The sequence below is a fragment of the Oncorhynchus nerka genome, linkage group LG11 (assembly GCF_034236695.1).
Source record: "Oncorhynchus nerka isolate Pitt River linkage group LG11, Oner_Uvic_2.0, whole genome shotgun sequence".
Classification (NCBI taxonomy): Eukaryota; Metazoa; Chordata; class Actinopteri; order Salmoniformes; family Salmonidae; genus Oncorhynchus; species Oncorhynchus nerka.
Window position 1 is genome coordinate 41162186 of NC_088406.1, and position 16562 is coordinate 41178747.

Here is a 16562-nt window from a genome sequence, read left to right on the forward strand (position 1 = left end):
CCAGCAGCTCTTCATTGTGCGTCAAACATTGCGCTGTTTATGACTTCAAGCCTATCAACTCCCGAGATTACACTGGCAATACTAAAGTTCCTATAAGAACATCCAATAGTCAAAGTTTAATGAAATACAAATGGTATAGAGGGAAATAGTACTATAATTCCTATAATAACTATAACCTAAATCTTCTTACCTGGGAATATTGAAGACTCATGTTAAAAGGAACCACCAGCTTTCATATGTTCTCATGTTATGAGCAAGGAACTGAAACGTTAGCTTTCTTACATAGCACATATTGCACTTTTACTTTCTTCTCCAACACTTTGTTTTTGCATTATTTAAACCAAATTGAACATGTTTCATTATTTACTTGAGGCGAAATTGATTTTATTGATGTGTTATATTAAGTTAAAATAAGTGTTCATTCAGTATTGTTGGAATTGTCATTATTACAAATAAAAAAATACGGGGAGTGTGGCGAAGTCAGGTAGGAGACCTGCGCCAACTCCCCGTGCTTACCGTGGAGAGAGAGGGACCGGGCAGGCACCGTGTTATGCTGTGAGGCGCACGGTGTCCACGGTGCGCAGGCATAGCCCGCAGCGCCTCGTATCGGCCGGGCTAGGTTGGGCATCGAGCCAGGTGCCATGAAGCCGGCTCAGCGCATCTGGTCTCCAGTGAGTCTCCTTGGGCCGGGGTACATGGCACCACCCTTACGCATGGTGTCCCCGGTTTGGCCGATTAATCGGTATCTGTCACGTTCTTTTGTTTTGTCTTTGTTTTAGTATGGTCAGGGCGTGAGTTGGGGTGGGCAGTCTGTTTGTTTTTCTATGTTGGTTTTTGAGTTTGGCCTGGTATGGTTCTCAATTAGAGGCAGGTGTTGTTAGTTGTCTCTGATTGAGAATCATACTTAGGTAGCCTTTGTCCACCTGTGTTTCGTGGGTGTTCATTTTCTGTTTAGTGTTTTTTCATTCACCTTACGGGACTGTTCATTTGTCTTTCACTTTGTTATTTTGTATTTGTATAGTGTTCAGTTTATTTTATAAAAAATATGAACACTTACCACGCCGCGCTTTGGTCCTCACCTTCTTCCACCAACGACGCCCGTTACAGTATCGGCTTTTTTGGTCCTCCAATAATCGGTATTGGTATCGGCGTTGAAAAATCATAATTGGTCGACCTCTAATTTGTGGTGTCAGATACAACCACGTACAAGTCATTACAATGACACATAACAGTGCATTTTCCATTCTCACTTTGCATTTTGACATGTTTTCCTGCTATTATATAACCACGATGGAATGGTGTGCAACATAGTTTTATGCATGCTATTAATACATTGGATCAGGCCTGTACAGCGCGTGTGTGCTCTCTGAATAGCCAATGAGTTGTGAGGTTGAGTTGGATTACGGTGTGTGATGGCTGTAGCCCCGGGGCTATGTCATTTGAAGGGTGGGTCTGACATTGGGCATGATTGAGTTTTGCCACAAATCGGCCTGCCAAAATGCACAATCTCTATCTGCTGAAGAAGAACAGAGAGCGTGTACAGACAGATATTCAGCTGATGTGGCGCTCTCCACTAAAATCTTAAATAATACTGTTATAAAATGTAATCCGTCTCAGTACTACCATCGTCTTGTTTTATGACACCTGTTTTTACATTATCTTCCCTTCTTGCAACCCCAGAGATGTTTGTTTCATTCTTTATTATCAAATGTGGAAATAAACATTATATATAAATGAATTTTGTCTGTAACTTTTAGAATTTCCCTTTAGTCGAACAATTAAAGCTAATGTTTTCACCAAGTCTTCACTGTCGACACAAAAAAATGTTATCTTCTGCTCCTCTGCATTGCCGTCATCTCGTCTCCCTACACTGATGTGATAGTTACCACGGTAATTCAGCTGTGCCTGTGTTTGTGTCCTAATCACTTACTGTCCTGTCAGAGCCTGTGAAGTAATCAACTATTCTTCCCCACTTCCATGGAAGAAAAAGGCATCTGGCTGCATTGTACACACTGCATGTGTCCGAAATGAAATCCCATTCCCTATATAGTGCACTACTTCTGAACAATGCCCTATGGACCCTGGTCAAAAGTAGTGCACTGTAAAGGGAACAGGGTGAATCTGGATCGCACCCACTGTACAGTGGTGGTGCTCTGATTGAACAGTTTCCATGAAAGCCTTTTTACCCCCAGGTTCTCTGGTTGCTGATGACAGATAGCAGACCACCACCCCCTATTTACCTCAATCTAAAATCTATTTTCAGCTATTCACTGTATAATGCGACTATGTTTGGACAGTACAGTAGCAATCATTGCTTTCTCCTGATTGCTTTTAGTTAGTAGCATACAGGACTGAATAAGAACGTTTGATATGCTTTTGATTTTTCAAGTAAGGCTGTAAGTCGATCAGAATAGGCACTACAAGCATAGGGAGTCTTTTCCATGGAGATAAAAACTAAATAAATCTATGGTCTGTTCACTCACAAGGCAATCATCACTGCTTACATAGAAGTGAGTTACAGGCTATGCCTGCCTTTTCATAACCCCTCACCACCTTATCAAGCTGCCAAACCCCAGTGACTTGTAATACTTCATCTTTTCATCATCAGTTATGTTTCCATTAACACTGTCCAGACTTATTAGATGTGTTTCACTCATTTTACAGAGGCAGCATCAGTTGAAGCTAAAGCTGTTGAACTGAAGATACAGATGACAGATATCAATGTGTCAAGCATGGCCTTGGGGAGTTAAGGTGTTTAGGTCTTAGGCAAGGTTACTCATCACGTGAGCATGGTTCACTGAACCACCTCCTTTACAAATGCTGCTTTCTCAACCTCCCATGTTTTCTTTTACAGGCTGTATGCTGTGTTTTGGCCAGTCGGCTTTTTTCCGCTTCAACCACCCAGAGGAGGCGTTCAGGATGAAGAGCATGATGCCAGGGGGAAGCAGGGGCTCCGGTGGGAACTACAGAATCCACTCAGGTAATATAGTACTGTCACAGGTAATATAGTACTGTCACAGGTAATATAGTACTGTCACAGGTAATACAGTACTGTCACAGGTAATACAGTACTGTCACAGGTAATACAGTACTGTCACAGGTAATATAGTACTGTCACAGGTAATACAGTACTGTCACAGGTAATACAGTACTGTCACAGGTAATACAGTACTGTCACAGGTAATACAGTACTGTCACAGGTAATATAGTACTGTCACAGGTAATACAGTACTGTCACAGGTAAAACAGTACTGTCATGACACACAAGGTATAGGCCTACTGTTGTATGAAAATCAAATGTAGATGTTACAAGATACATTTTGTGATCACTTCCCTTGAACCCTTTCAAATACAATGCTAGCATAATATTCAGAATACATGGCCGACGTCAGTTTATGGCAACCTACGTTGGAGTACACTGACACACACTGAATATAAACTACTGGGGTATATCTAAAAGTAAGCAAAGGGTTAAAAGCCAGGTATTATAAAGACATTTTGAATACCCCGTCAAATGAAAAGACACTGAATAAACAGGGCTACACTTCCTGCCCCCAAGGTCCTTGTTTCTGTGTCGCCACAGATGAATGGCTCAGATTGTTAGTGGCAAAGGAAGCAGCTCCCTTACAGGTGCTGAGTTCCACACGCCACAGAAGGCCCCCTATTGCCTTTCCATTTCTGGCCTGGGTGGAGACAGGGTACAACAGAACCCTGGCTGCCTATACCTGCTGGCCCTGGTTTCACACCATGCATGTTTTATGAGCATCTCATTCCTCTCTAGGCAGAAGTGTTCAGCTGCCTAGCCCTGCCCTGTCCTCTCCTCGCAGGCACAGTGGAGTGTTTCCCCTTGGCCACCTTCGGGGGATCTGTTCCAGCATCTTGTTATTTCCTTATTTTGTTGCTGGTTGCTGACGTGCCACCGGTGACAAGTATAGCGCATATACATATTGGGTGTTGGGATCTTCCTGGTTTGGTAATGAATGCTTTTCACTGTTGTTTAAAGGGCTTAATTTCTCCTTAGATGTGTATTCCTTGTTGAGGTCGGTAGAGAGTCTCTGTTCTTACCCTTGAAGTACTTAAACTGTGGATGTATTGTGTGTCACATTAAGGTCGATAGAAATCATACTCATAAATCCAATCTAAGACATTTCTAGCGCTTGCTTGGTAACACAACCCAGTCACCAACAGTACATTGCAGTAGGCCTATACAGTAGTTCAGCCACGCTCAGTGAGCAGCTCTGACACATTTCCTACCAGGCTCATTCGTATGCCAGCCAGGCAAGCTTTGTTGGCTAAGCACTGCTTATTTTAAGTTGAGGGGTATCTTTTACTGTTTCTATTTTTAAACCTCCACCCTATTCTTCCATCTTCCACTTCCTGTGTGTTTCCTCAACCTTTCCTGCACCGCACCCTTTTCCCTGTGTATTTTAGGTTAACAGAGGGGATTTAAATGCCCTCTTTATCTTAATGATCTCCTGGCTTCAATCTTAATATTCCATAATTTCAAATGGTTGGGCTCTGCCTAGAACGTCTGATTTAGCTTACACATTCTACAACTGTTTTTTGATGTAGTCAAAATCCCTCAGGTCATTGTCTATGCAGTACAAATTACAATAGGCAAGGAAATACAGTGGGGCAAAAAAGTATTTAGTCAGCCACCAATTGTGCAAGTTCTCCCACTTAAAAAGATGAGAGAGGCCTGTAATTTTCATCATAGGTATACTTCAACTATGACAGACAAAATGAGAAGAACAAAAATCCAGAAAATCACATTGTAGGATTTTTAATGAATTTATTTGCAAATTATGGTGGAAAATAAGTATTTGGTCAATAACAAAAGTTTATCTCAATACTTTGTTATATACCCTTTGTTGGCAATGACAGAGGTCAAACGTTGTCTGTAAGTCTTCACAAGGTTTTCACACACTGTTGCTGGTATTTTGGCCCATTCCTCCATGCAGATCTCCTCTAGAGCAGTGATGTTTTGGGGCTGTTGCTGGGCAACACGGACTTTCAACTCCCTCCAAAAGATTTCTATGGGGTTGAGATCTGGAGACTGGCTAGGCCACACCAGGACCTTGAAATGCTTCTTACGAAGCCACTCCTTCGTTTCCCGGGCGGTGTGTTTGGGATCATTGTCATGCTGAAAGACCCAGCCACGTTTCATCTTCAAATGCCCTTGCTGATGGAAGGAGGTTTTCACTCAAATCTCACGATACATGGCCCCATTCATTCTTTCCTTTACAAGAATCAGTCGCCCTGGTCCCTTTGCAGAAAAACAGCCTCAAAGCATAATGTTTCCACCCCCATGCTTCACAGTAGGTATGGTGTTCTTTGGATCGGCCTGGACATGTACTGGCTTAAGCAGGGGGACACGTCTGGCACTGCAGGATTTGAGTCCCTGACGGCGTAGTGTGTTACTGATGGTAGGCTTTGTTACTTTGGTTCCAGCTCTCTGCAGGTCATTCACTAGGCCCCCCTGTGTGGTTCTGGGATTTTTGCTCACCGTTCTTGCGATCATTTTGACCCCACAGGGTGAGATCTTGCATGGAGCCCCAGATCGAGGGAGATTATCAGTGGTCTTGTATGTCTTCCATTTCCTAATAATTTCTCCCACAGTTGATTTCTTCAAACCAAGCTGCTTACCTATTGCAGATTCAGTCTTCCCAGCCTGGTGCAGGTCTACAATTTAGTTTCTGGTGTCCTTTGACAGCTCTTTGGTCTTGGCCATAGTGGAGTTTGGAGTGTGACTGTTTGAGGTTGTGGACAGGTGTCTTTTATACTGATAACAAGTTCAAACAGGTGCCATTAATACAGATAACGACTGGAGGACAAAGGAACCTCTTAAAGAAGAAGTTACAGGTCTGTGAGAGCCAGAAGTCTTGCTTGTTTGTAGGTGACCAAATACTTATTTTCCACCATAATTTGCAAATAAATTCATAAAAAATCATACAATGTGATTTTCTGGATTTTTTTTCTCAAATTGTCTGTCATAGTTGAAGTATACCTATGATGAAAATTACAGGCCTCTCTCATCTTTTTAAGTGGGAGAATTTGCACAATTGGTGGCTGACTAAATACTTTTTTGCCCCACTGTATATCACATTGTAGATAACATAGAAGACTCAATACTATATAGCCTAGGCATATTATTAAATGCAATATGAATGACAGTATGATTTCACACTAGTTTCAATGTTAATGTCACATGCACAAGTACCGTGAAATGCCTTTCTTGCTAGCTCTAACGCCAACCATGCAGTAATCGATAACATTGTAATACTAAAAATAACAAGGTAGAACAAAAACACACTAGATATAAAAATAAGAACAACACGATAAAGTAAGCATACTCTATACAGCAGGGATCATGAACTAGATTCAGACGCTGGCCGATTTGTTCTTGAGCGGATGGTCGGGGGGCCGGAACACAATTACAAATAATTTGTAGACAGAGTTTTGGTGGGTTGGCCCTCTCTGTTGTGGTCCCATATTCTTTTCATTTTTTAATAATGGATTTAATGGTGCTCCTTGGGATGTTCAAAGTTTCTGATATTTTTTTATAACCCAACCCTGATCTGTACTTCTCCATAACTTTGTCCCTGACCTGTTTGGAGAGCTCCTTGGGCTTCATAGTACCACTTGCTTGGTGGTTTCCCTTGCTTAGCGGTGTTGCAGACTCTGGGGCCTTTCAGAACAGGTGTATATATACTGAGATCATGTGACAGATCATGTGACACTTAGATTGCACACAGGTGGACTTTATTTAACTAATTATGTGACTTCTGAAGGTAATTGGTTTCACCAGATCTTATTTAGGAGCTTCATAGCAAACGAGGTGAACACATATGCACACCACTTTTACGTTTTTTTTTTTTACATGGACATACACAAAATGCAACAAAATAGGAAAAATGCCAAGAGGGTGAATAGTTTGCTAGGCACTGTATATGATAAACAGAGTAGCAGCTGTGTGTGTGTGTGTGTGTGTTAGAGCAAATTATGGAGTGAGTGTTTATATGTGTGTCGGAGTATCAGTGAGCGTAGTATGTAGGGGTCTGTGAATATGCATAGAGACAGTGCAAAAGAATGAATCAAATACAAAGTTCAACTCACATAGTTTGTGTAGCCATTTTGTTAGCTATTTAGCAGTCTTATGACATGTGGAATTGAAGCTGTTCAGGAGCCTGTTGGTGTCAGACTTGGTACAGCTTGCTGTGTGGAAGCAGAGAGAACAGTCTATGGCTGGAGTCCTCCTTTCACACCTCCTGATATAGAGGTCCTGGATGACAGGGATCTTGGCCCCTGTGATGTACTGGGCTGTCCGCACCACCCCCTGTAGCACCATGTGATCGAGGTTGGTGCTATTGCCATACCAAGCAGTGATGCAGCCAGTGAAGATGCTCTCAATGTAGAACTTTATGAGGGCCCATGCCAACCCTTTTCAACCTCCTGAGGGGGTAGAGGCGCTGTCGCACCTTCTTGACAACTGTGCACGTGTGATTTGGACCTCCTCCAGTGCAGCCCCGTTGATGTGGATGGGGACATACTCCCTTCCCCGTTTGCTGTCATCCATGATCAGCTCCTTGGTCTTACTGACGTTGAGGGAGAGGTTATTGTTGGGGCCCCACACTGCCAGGTCACTGACCTCCTACCTGTAGGCTGTATGACCTCCTACCTGTAGGCTGTCTCATCGTCGCTGGTGATCAGGCCTACCACTGTCGTGTCGTCAGCAGACTTGATGTTGGAGTCGTGCGATGATATGGTGTGTGGTCCTCCCACTATAACTCGGGAAGCCATGCAGTTTATTAGGCTACAGATTAAATAAGTTACGAGGAACTTCACAGGGTTTTGTGAAAGTACACGGTGATGAGCTTGATGCTGCTTTCCAATAAATATCGAGGGTCTTATTCTGGTGAAATGATCGATGCTTGACTGCCATTTGACAAATACAAATATTTTCCTTCTTATCCATAATAATCTCATCATGTAGACTAGCCTACTGTACTCACACAGCCTACCTGCACTGTATCTGCGAGCTGTCGGCTAGAGCGCAGGTGCCCAGACCCAGGTAGGCACATTTGCTATTTAACGTAACAGTTTTTGTGACAAAACTATAGGTAGAGTTGAAATGGAAACACATTATTTTTATTTGGTACATGAAAACGTAAGCAAAAAAATAAACGTTGTGTGCACTAGGGCATCACGCACTGATTTTTATCCACAATAAGTCTGTTTGGTGAAAACAGCACTGGCGTGAAAATATGCATTTTTTTTAATGAAGATTCTAGGATATTTGCATGAAAATCTGTCACTAATTGGATGGAAACCTAGCTACTGTGATGGTCTTTAATTAAAATAGCAAAAATACATTTCTCAAGCACATATTCAACCAGTCTGGGAGTGGTTTGAGTCAGGGACCTAATTGGAGGAGTCTAATGGGAGGGATATGTAACATAGAAACTAGCTGTTATTGGAAGAGGTTTGAAATTCTCTTTGTTATTGGTCTATTTACTTTTACCTCCTGGTGATTCCGCCAGGCAGGCCAAAACTCCACCCATGCTAAACACATTTCAGGCAGTCTTTTCAAACGGCACTTACTCTCAAACTGTATTATCATAATTTACACTATTTCACAGTAATATTTCAACCTCATAGTGTGGAAATATATTTTTATAAAGCATAGGCAAATCACGTTTTTGACTGCACTGCCCCTTTAAGAAGAAAAACAGACGACATAGTTGCCGCCCCGGTAAATCTAGCAGGCGGTCACATCAGCACCGTGGACAGGGAAGGGAGGGGGAGCGAGCAAGCAGGATAGCGGCGCCTGGCACACGAAACCCGGCTGGAATATCACGTCGGCAGAGGCTCTCTCAACCTTCCCGGGTGCGGAGACCCGGGTAGGCTACAACAGGCTTCGGTAAAGGCAGCTTTATTGAGGTAGGAATGCCGGGCTCCAGCGTTTGGATTTTAGCTGGGCTTTAAGTCATTATAAACGACTTAGTCGCAAGTTTACCCATTCATGTCAGTGCTGATAATTATTATTATTGGCGCTTTGGTGTTGGACATGATGGGGTCCGTCCAGAGACAGAGAATAATTTATTTTCACGGTCATTATCTACGTTTTAGACATGGGCCTATTCATATTCTGAGACGTTTGACAAACGAAATGCTGGCGACGACCATGTGGCCTGCTGAGAAAATAACGGGGAAAATGAATAACCAAATAACCGAGAAATATCCATATAATTGTAATATACTCCAAAATGTATTGGGGCCATATGGTGGTCGTGCTGTCACTCAAAACGTCATGATGCTTGGATAGTTTTCTGCTTAGCAGAAGAAGAGCTCTGGTTGAGTCATTGTAGAAAGACCAGGCAGATAGGCTACTCCCAGCTCTTTACTGAACAAATAGTGGTTATGCATTATTTGTGAAGCCACTTCATCATCCAGGGCGATGAGATCATCTTTATGAATAGAACGCAAAATCACATGGGCTATTTAATTAAGATGGTTGTTTAATGCAGTGATACACAGTAGCTTGTTTATCCTGGACTGAAAGTAGCCTATTTGAAGGGGATTAAAAACCGAGCTGGATTTAGAATGGCTTTCAGGTTTGGCATGTGCATGATATAGACATGTCACAGAAATGTGTTCACATACATATTCGCGTACACACAGTACATATTTCCAAATACAATAGTTGCCAAAGATGCATGATCTCGCTCATTTGTAATGTACATTGTAGCACTATGACATCTTATGGCAAGGTATTTTCGATTGTGATGTCTTTTCTTTACAATGTTTGCATTTTTAGACAATAGAAAATAGCCATAGACAAAAGTCAAAAGACAACTGAACAGTCCACAGACATGGATCCACTAACCTAGACATGACATTGTCTGTGACTTAATGGTCAACCTTCAACATGAAGACAAAAACACAAACTCAGTCCTACATAAATTCCAACAAACATTAATGACATCGTACTCGCTCACATGTTCTCACCATATCCATGCATGTCTGAATGTAAACCCAACTGGATGAATTTATATATATGTTTGGTATACTCAGTGTATGTATGTATATATATATATATATATATATATATATATATATATATACACTGAGTATACCAAACATTTAAGAACACCTTAATATTGAGCTGCACCCTCCGATCCTTTTGCCCTCTGAACAGCCTCAATTTGTCAGGGCATGGACTTGAAAATGGTGTTGGTGTTGAAAGCATTCCATAGGGATGCTGGCCCATGTTGACTCCAATTTTTTTAAATGTATTTCTTAATTTCACCTTTATTTAACCAGGTGGCCAGTTGAGAACACCTTTATTTAACCAGGTAGGCCAGTTGAGAACAAGTTCTCATTTACAACTGCGACCGGGCCGAGATAAAGCAAAGCAGTGCGACACAAACAACAACACAAAGTTACTCATGGAATAAACAAACGTACAGTCAATAACACAATAGAAAAATCTATATACATTGTGTGCAAATGTAGTAAGATTAGGGAGGTAAGGCAAGGCCAATGCTTCCCACAGTTGTGTCAAGTTGGCTGGATGTCGGACCATTCTTGATACACATGGAAAACTGTTGATCATGAAAAACCCAGCAGCGTTATTTTCACATGCATCAGATAGGTGCAGTGGAATGTGTTGTTTTCCAGGGTCAGACATAGTAGTATAACGCCCCTGGAGAAGATTAAGGTTAAGTGTCTTGTGGCTCTGGGATTCGAACCAGCAACCTTTCGGTTACTGGCCCAACACTCTCACCGCTAGGCTGCCTGCCATCCTACCGATGATGACGTTGCTTATTTCTATTAGAGCCTATTAGCATATCATATTAATACCATAGGTTACACCTGGATGTCCCCTTGTGCTCCCTAATCTACCACATTGACATTATGGCGAGGTAGCGAGTTGCCTGAGATTTCGATTGAATTACCACTGTGCCCTGGCCTGCGCTGCTCTTCAGCCACACACTAAGTGGGTTATACTGGCACATTTTCTCCTCAATCTTTATATTTCCAAAGCCTGTCTTTTGCGGTGTCTGTCGGTTTGTCTCTCTCTCTGTCTCTCTCTCAATTTCAATTCAATTCAAGGGGCTTTATTGGCATGGGAAACGTGTTAACATTGCCAAAGCAAGTGAGGTAGATAATATACAAAAGTGAAATAATAAAAATGAACAGTAAACATTACACATACAGAAGTTTCAAAACAATAAAGACATTACAAATATCATATTATGTATATATACAGTGTTGTAACAATGTAACAATGTACAAATCTCTACCTACCTACCTGCCTACCTACCTACCTACCTACCTGCCTACCTGCCTACCTGTCTGTCTGTCTGTCTGTCTGTCTGTCTCTGTTAATCTTTCTCTCTGTCTGTTTCTCTCACTCTTTCTCTGCCTATTTTATCCCTCCTTTTTCTCAGTAGCATTTCTTCATGCAAATTGTGGATTGGGTAAATTAAGTTGGGCAGCAGGTGGGTTTAAATTTAGAAGCGCTTGAAGATAATTGATGGATTGAAGTGTAGCCAACCTATAAAACTTAAGTGCCAATTGTAGGTACTTGTGCTAAGGGCTCTGGTTAAATCATAAAAGTAACAAGGCACTTTATATTAATGAGAGGTGATGCAACCGTAAGATACAGTCCATTTATGAACTTTATGGTCCATTAATTTCTCTCAACATCTCATTATCTATTCAGCTCTTAGAGCCTATGTCTGTTTCTATTTGTTTTCAGGAATATACCATACTGTAAATATTGCACATTTTGGTATCTATACTGTATAATATATATATATACCGCATATATTGCAGTGATCATAGTCTTTACTCATAGTATAGCCTAGTGAGTGATCATAATATTTACTCTGACCACTCTTTACATGTATGTGTACTGTATAGTAGGCCTATGTACTGTATACCCGAGACTGATATTAGCATGTATTCTCTACAGATACAGAGGGCCTGGTCAATGGGAACCATCAGTCTGGAGCGTCCCAGTCGCGCCACCCAGCCCCTGGGGAGAGAGACTCCCGCTCCGAGCATAGTGCCATCGTCAGCTCCATCGAAAAGGACCTCCAGGACATCATGGACTCCCTAGTCATGGATGATCCCCAGCCTCCCTCTTCAGACCACCCCATCCCCCACTCCCCGCTGTCCCCCATGGTCAATGGAGGAGGCCGATACCTCCTCTCCCCTCCCACCAGCCCAGGAGCCATGTCGGTCGGCTCCAGCTATGAGAACACCTCCCCACCCTTCTCCCCCCTGTCCTCTCCCTCGGCGGCCAGCAGCGCAGGCAGCTACACCAGCCCTTCTCCCAGCGGCTGCCTGGACCCCCAGGACCCATCCCTGCCCCCCGTGCCGGTCCGCTCATCCAGCTACAACTACACAACTACACCACCCATCCCCCAGCCAAGGACCACACTGACCAACTACAGCCATGGCGGCGGGGTGCAGAGGGTTCCTGAGAGCCCTAAGCACCAGAGGAAAGGTCTCCTGGAGGCCCCCCAGAGCCCCAAGCCAGCCCGCAGAGGCCAGAGCCTGGACAGCCCAGGGGGGGTGGGTTCAGAGAGCCCTAGACTGACCCACCTATCTGTTGCCTCAGCCGATGCCGGGTACATGGGCAGGAACGCAGTGCCAAGTAGCCCCAGATTCACGGCCAAGTTCCCCTACACCTCCTCCTCCCCATCCAGTCCCAGGACGAAAGCGGGCACCATACTCCAGGAGCGCCCGGCCAGCCCCTTCAGAGAGCAAGCGGACCACTCCCTCACCTCCAGCCCTTCCAGACAGCTGCTATCCCAGCACAGCAGGGCCTTTCAGCCTCCCCTGGACCCAATCGTCCACATCATCCAGGGGGGCTCTCCACTCCAGCAGCACCACCCCTTCCCCCACCCCCGCACACTGCAGCCCCCAGAGAGCCCTCGACTGTCTCGCAGGAACCTTGAGCTCAGCAGCGGGGGTAGCAGCATGAAGGAGCTCCCTCCTCTCAGCCCCTCCATGGGTCGCAGAGGGGTGCCTGTTCTCCCGGGGGCTCTCCCTGGAAGTATCCCCACATTGAGAACACCTGAGAGCCCATCATCATCAGGGAAGTTGGGAGTCCCGGAGAGCCCCAGGCTCCAACGCAAGGCCGAGTCCCCCGCGGAGGACCAGTTTGGCGGCAGTGTGGTTCGAGCCCGCAGCCCCTCCCCCACATCAGGGTTGATGATGATGGAGAGCGGGGGAGGGGGTAGGAAGGCCAGCTTTGGAAATGCCCTCTCCCCAGCTTACAGCCTGGGCTCTCTGCCTGGCTCCTCTCCTCTCGCCAGCCCCAGGGGCCATAGGAAGATGTCTGGGGGCCCCCGGGATCTGAGGGGCCCCCACCCGGGCATGCGGGAGCGCAAAAACAGCATCTCTGAGATCAGCGACAACGAGGACGAGCTGTTGGAGTACCACCGGCGTCAGAGAGAGGAGAGGCTCAGGGAGCAGGAGATGGAGAGACTGGTAAGTAGAGCGGCCTGCTCTTAGCTGGATCAACTGTTAGCTGTGAGCTAGGCTAGTCGTTCACACCAATCATCATTGACCTACGTGATACAGAGATGCAGGGTAATAGCAACCTAGAAGTTATTGGATTGGTTGAACAATATTTATCCAAGTAATACTATCAATTAAATGACCATTCATTTTTCTACTGGTCATCAAGATGGTCAAGGGCAGTGGTCACCAAAAATAGGAACGCAAGCCTTTATCGTTGTTTTTTTCACAGAAATGTTTGGTGATCGACTAGGAATGCCTTGGAGATCGGCCAGTCGATCGCCAAACATTTCTATAAAAAAACAACAACTATAAAGCCTTGCGTTTCTATTTACATTTTTTTATTACTATTTTTTAGCTACCCTTCGTGCCGGGTAGGCAAAGTTTTCCCATTTTTAACCATTTCATGTGTCTGAAGGTACAAACTCTGCCTTCCCTGTGGGCCCGGAGAGCAAATCAAGTACACCATAGGCCTGCCGCTGGCCAATCGGATGGCTCAGATTACCATGCCTGCAGTAACGTAGCACACGTAAAAGAATGTTACAGCAAAGTTGATACTGTGAGATTTGAAAACTTCTAAAACCATGACTAGAGACAGACTGTCAACGAATACAGCAAAGAGCTGCTGTTTTTATGACTGAGTTCATGTTTTTACTAGCACTGTCAACACTTTGTTTTCAACGCTTTTATAAGCCATAAAATGCACGTTCTTCCTACTTCCACTTATGCTACAACCAGCACTGCAGCTGTAGTGAATGAGTAGGAAAGTGTATCGTTTTTATTGGCGTCTTGTGTCTTTTTAATATTGAGGAATATTTCACTTTCTCTGTTCATAGGAGTAACAACATGAATTTGTGCATGAAATAATGCGGTGCGACTCAAGTTTCGCCCTCAGCTGAAAGGCAGTGTATCTTTTTGCTCAGTGTCAGCGGAGGAAAGGGAGAGCGGAGGTACGTTGAGGCGAACCCTCAAATGGCTGCTCTGTCGCTCCGCTGTGTCTCATTGCTACAGTACTGTGTTTTTAATAGGTTCATGTTGCATAAGCTTATCTTTTTGAAGCAATGTTCAGCAAAATCTGAGCGGTGGATCTCGGCTTGCATTTTGACTCAGAAAGTGATCTGGACTCAGAAAAGGTTGGTGACCAGTGGCCTAGGGGATAACTCAGCCGCCTGGGAATATTCCCAAATCCAGCCCCAGACACTATGCTGACAGAAAAATCTCTCTCCCTGCTGGTCTCTCTCTCTCCACTATTTATCCAATAAAAACAACAATGAAATCAGAATGTTGTTAGATTGGCCCCCTCGTGGTTTTCACATAAGAATTGAATCAGAGTTATACTGTCATACACAACATGTTATGATGAAGTTACTGGATGTGCTGAGCTGTATTTTGTCTTATAGCCTTTTTTTTAACCACCATGTTTAGTCTGTCTCCACTCAAGTGTTCCTCCACATGACCAGTTAACCATTTGTTTAACCTAAGAGGATGGGAGACAAGAGCACAGTGAAGTCCATATTTGTGAGTAGTAGGGATTGTAAAAAACTCTGAATCCCAACTGAAACCTTCTAATCTGCCAACGTGCGGTGACTAAACGTCCAGGTTTTTCCATGGCAACCCCATTGTTTGTTGTCCTTTTTTGCACTGAAGAGGGGGCGGGAGCGGTAGACATCTTGGATCCGTCTGTGTCCCCGATGAAGCGCCTGAGATAATGTCCTTTTATATCTGTGTGATGAATACTCGTCTGCCTCCTTGTAGGTACACCATAGCAATAGAATGACTAGATTGGGAAACCCCCCTCAGACCTTGGCAATATGAAGTTACAGTCATGGGTACATTCTATTTCTATGAGTAGGGTGCTGCTGCCAAAATAAGGGCAGTTCTTTTGGGCAGAGGAAGAATGACTTGCAACTCTGTGTACACTGGGCTATGCTCTGGTTCCCAACAGGAGCATTACTTCCATTACACAGCAGTAAAACCATGTCTGGCAATCCCAGAATGGACACAATCTGTCTTTGTCTCCTCCGTCACCCCCGTGTATTGGAGTAGGCTGCTGCCCTAAGTGTAGGAGAAATATCTCTGTTCCTATTCAACTAGAAAAGCAATTGCCAGGATTGTTAAGGACAAAAAGGTCCCCCAACCTTATCAGTTAAATTGTATTTGTGATTCTCTCTGTATGGATGGGGTTTAAATTGAAAGGATGGTTATTACAGCGAACCATAACGACCTTTGGTCTTAACCTTGTGCCGTTAGACTGGGAAATATTGACACAGGACAGAATGTAAATAGCAGAAGGAATCTCGGGGAATGTACATAAGCCATGCGGATAAGGCATGTGGTTTATGGAGAAAGGTGCTAAGAAGGGGGACAGATTGTAGGGATTTACGTTTTCTTTGTCAACTGTCGTTCTTACTTTCAAAATGTAAGACGGGTGGTTTGGCGAATTACGTAACGCCTGCGTGATTAGTAACCTTGTCTGAAGCCAGAAGGCTTGCATTTGCTCCCTGAGCAAATGCCTAGGCTTTAGCTTAGTGAGCTAGCTATCCCAAGTATAACCAGATTAAGCCCCTGGCACATGAGCTTTGCCAATGGTATGATAGTATTTTCTTTGTTAGGAGGGATCGAGAGGGGTATTGTATGTGTTCACTGTGAACCCAGGTGTGCTCAGCTCATGCAGCACTGAATGAAGGATTTGGGTCCCGTAACCATTATTACCATGAGCTATTTCTACATCCATTTTAATCGACCCAAAGATTCTGTTCTGAAAGGGTCTTTACGATCCAGCAACTAGACACAGAAAGAACTGTGCAGAGTTAAGCATGGCATAAGGTCCTTGTAAGTGGAAGGCCATAGAATCCTGCTGTGGTGCAAGATGGGGAGAAGCAGCGCAGCGAGCCTAGCGTGACACAGGTCCTCAGTGTCTCTCACAGGAGCTGCCAGGGGAAGTGGGAGGGATATGGCGGAAGGGGAGGTGGGGGAGGTGTACAGTCCAATCATTGAGGCTATATTTACCCCAAAAGAGCCACACT

General features: G+C 44.1%; 1 protein-coding gene across 14 annotated transcripts in view; it reads left to right on the forward strand.

Annotated features, from left to right (window-relative positions):
* LOC115136866 (pleckstrin homology-like domain family B member 1) overlaps window positions 1-16562 on the forward strand; it is a 110686-nt gene that overhangs the window by 40018 nt on the left and 54106 nt on the right. For 13 of the 14 annotated variants that reach the window (XM_065024533.1, XM_029672729.2, XM_065024534.1 and 10 more), the window contains 2 exons: window positions 2855-2980; window positions 11981-13506. In XM_065024533.1, coding sequence (XP_064880605.1) covers window positions 2855-2980; window positions 11981-13506 — 1652 coding nt within the window. Of the gene's footprint in view, window positions 1-2854; window positions 2981-8758; window positions 8941-11980; window positions 13507-16562 lie in introns of those variants that run through there. The other variant, XM_065024540.1, reaches the window with a different exon arrangement.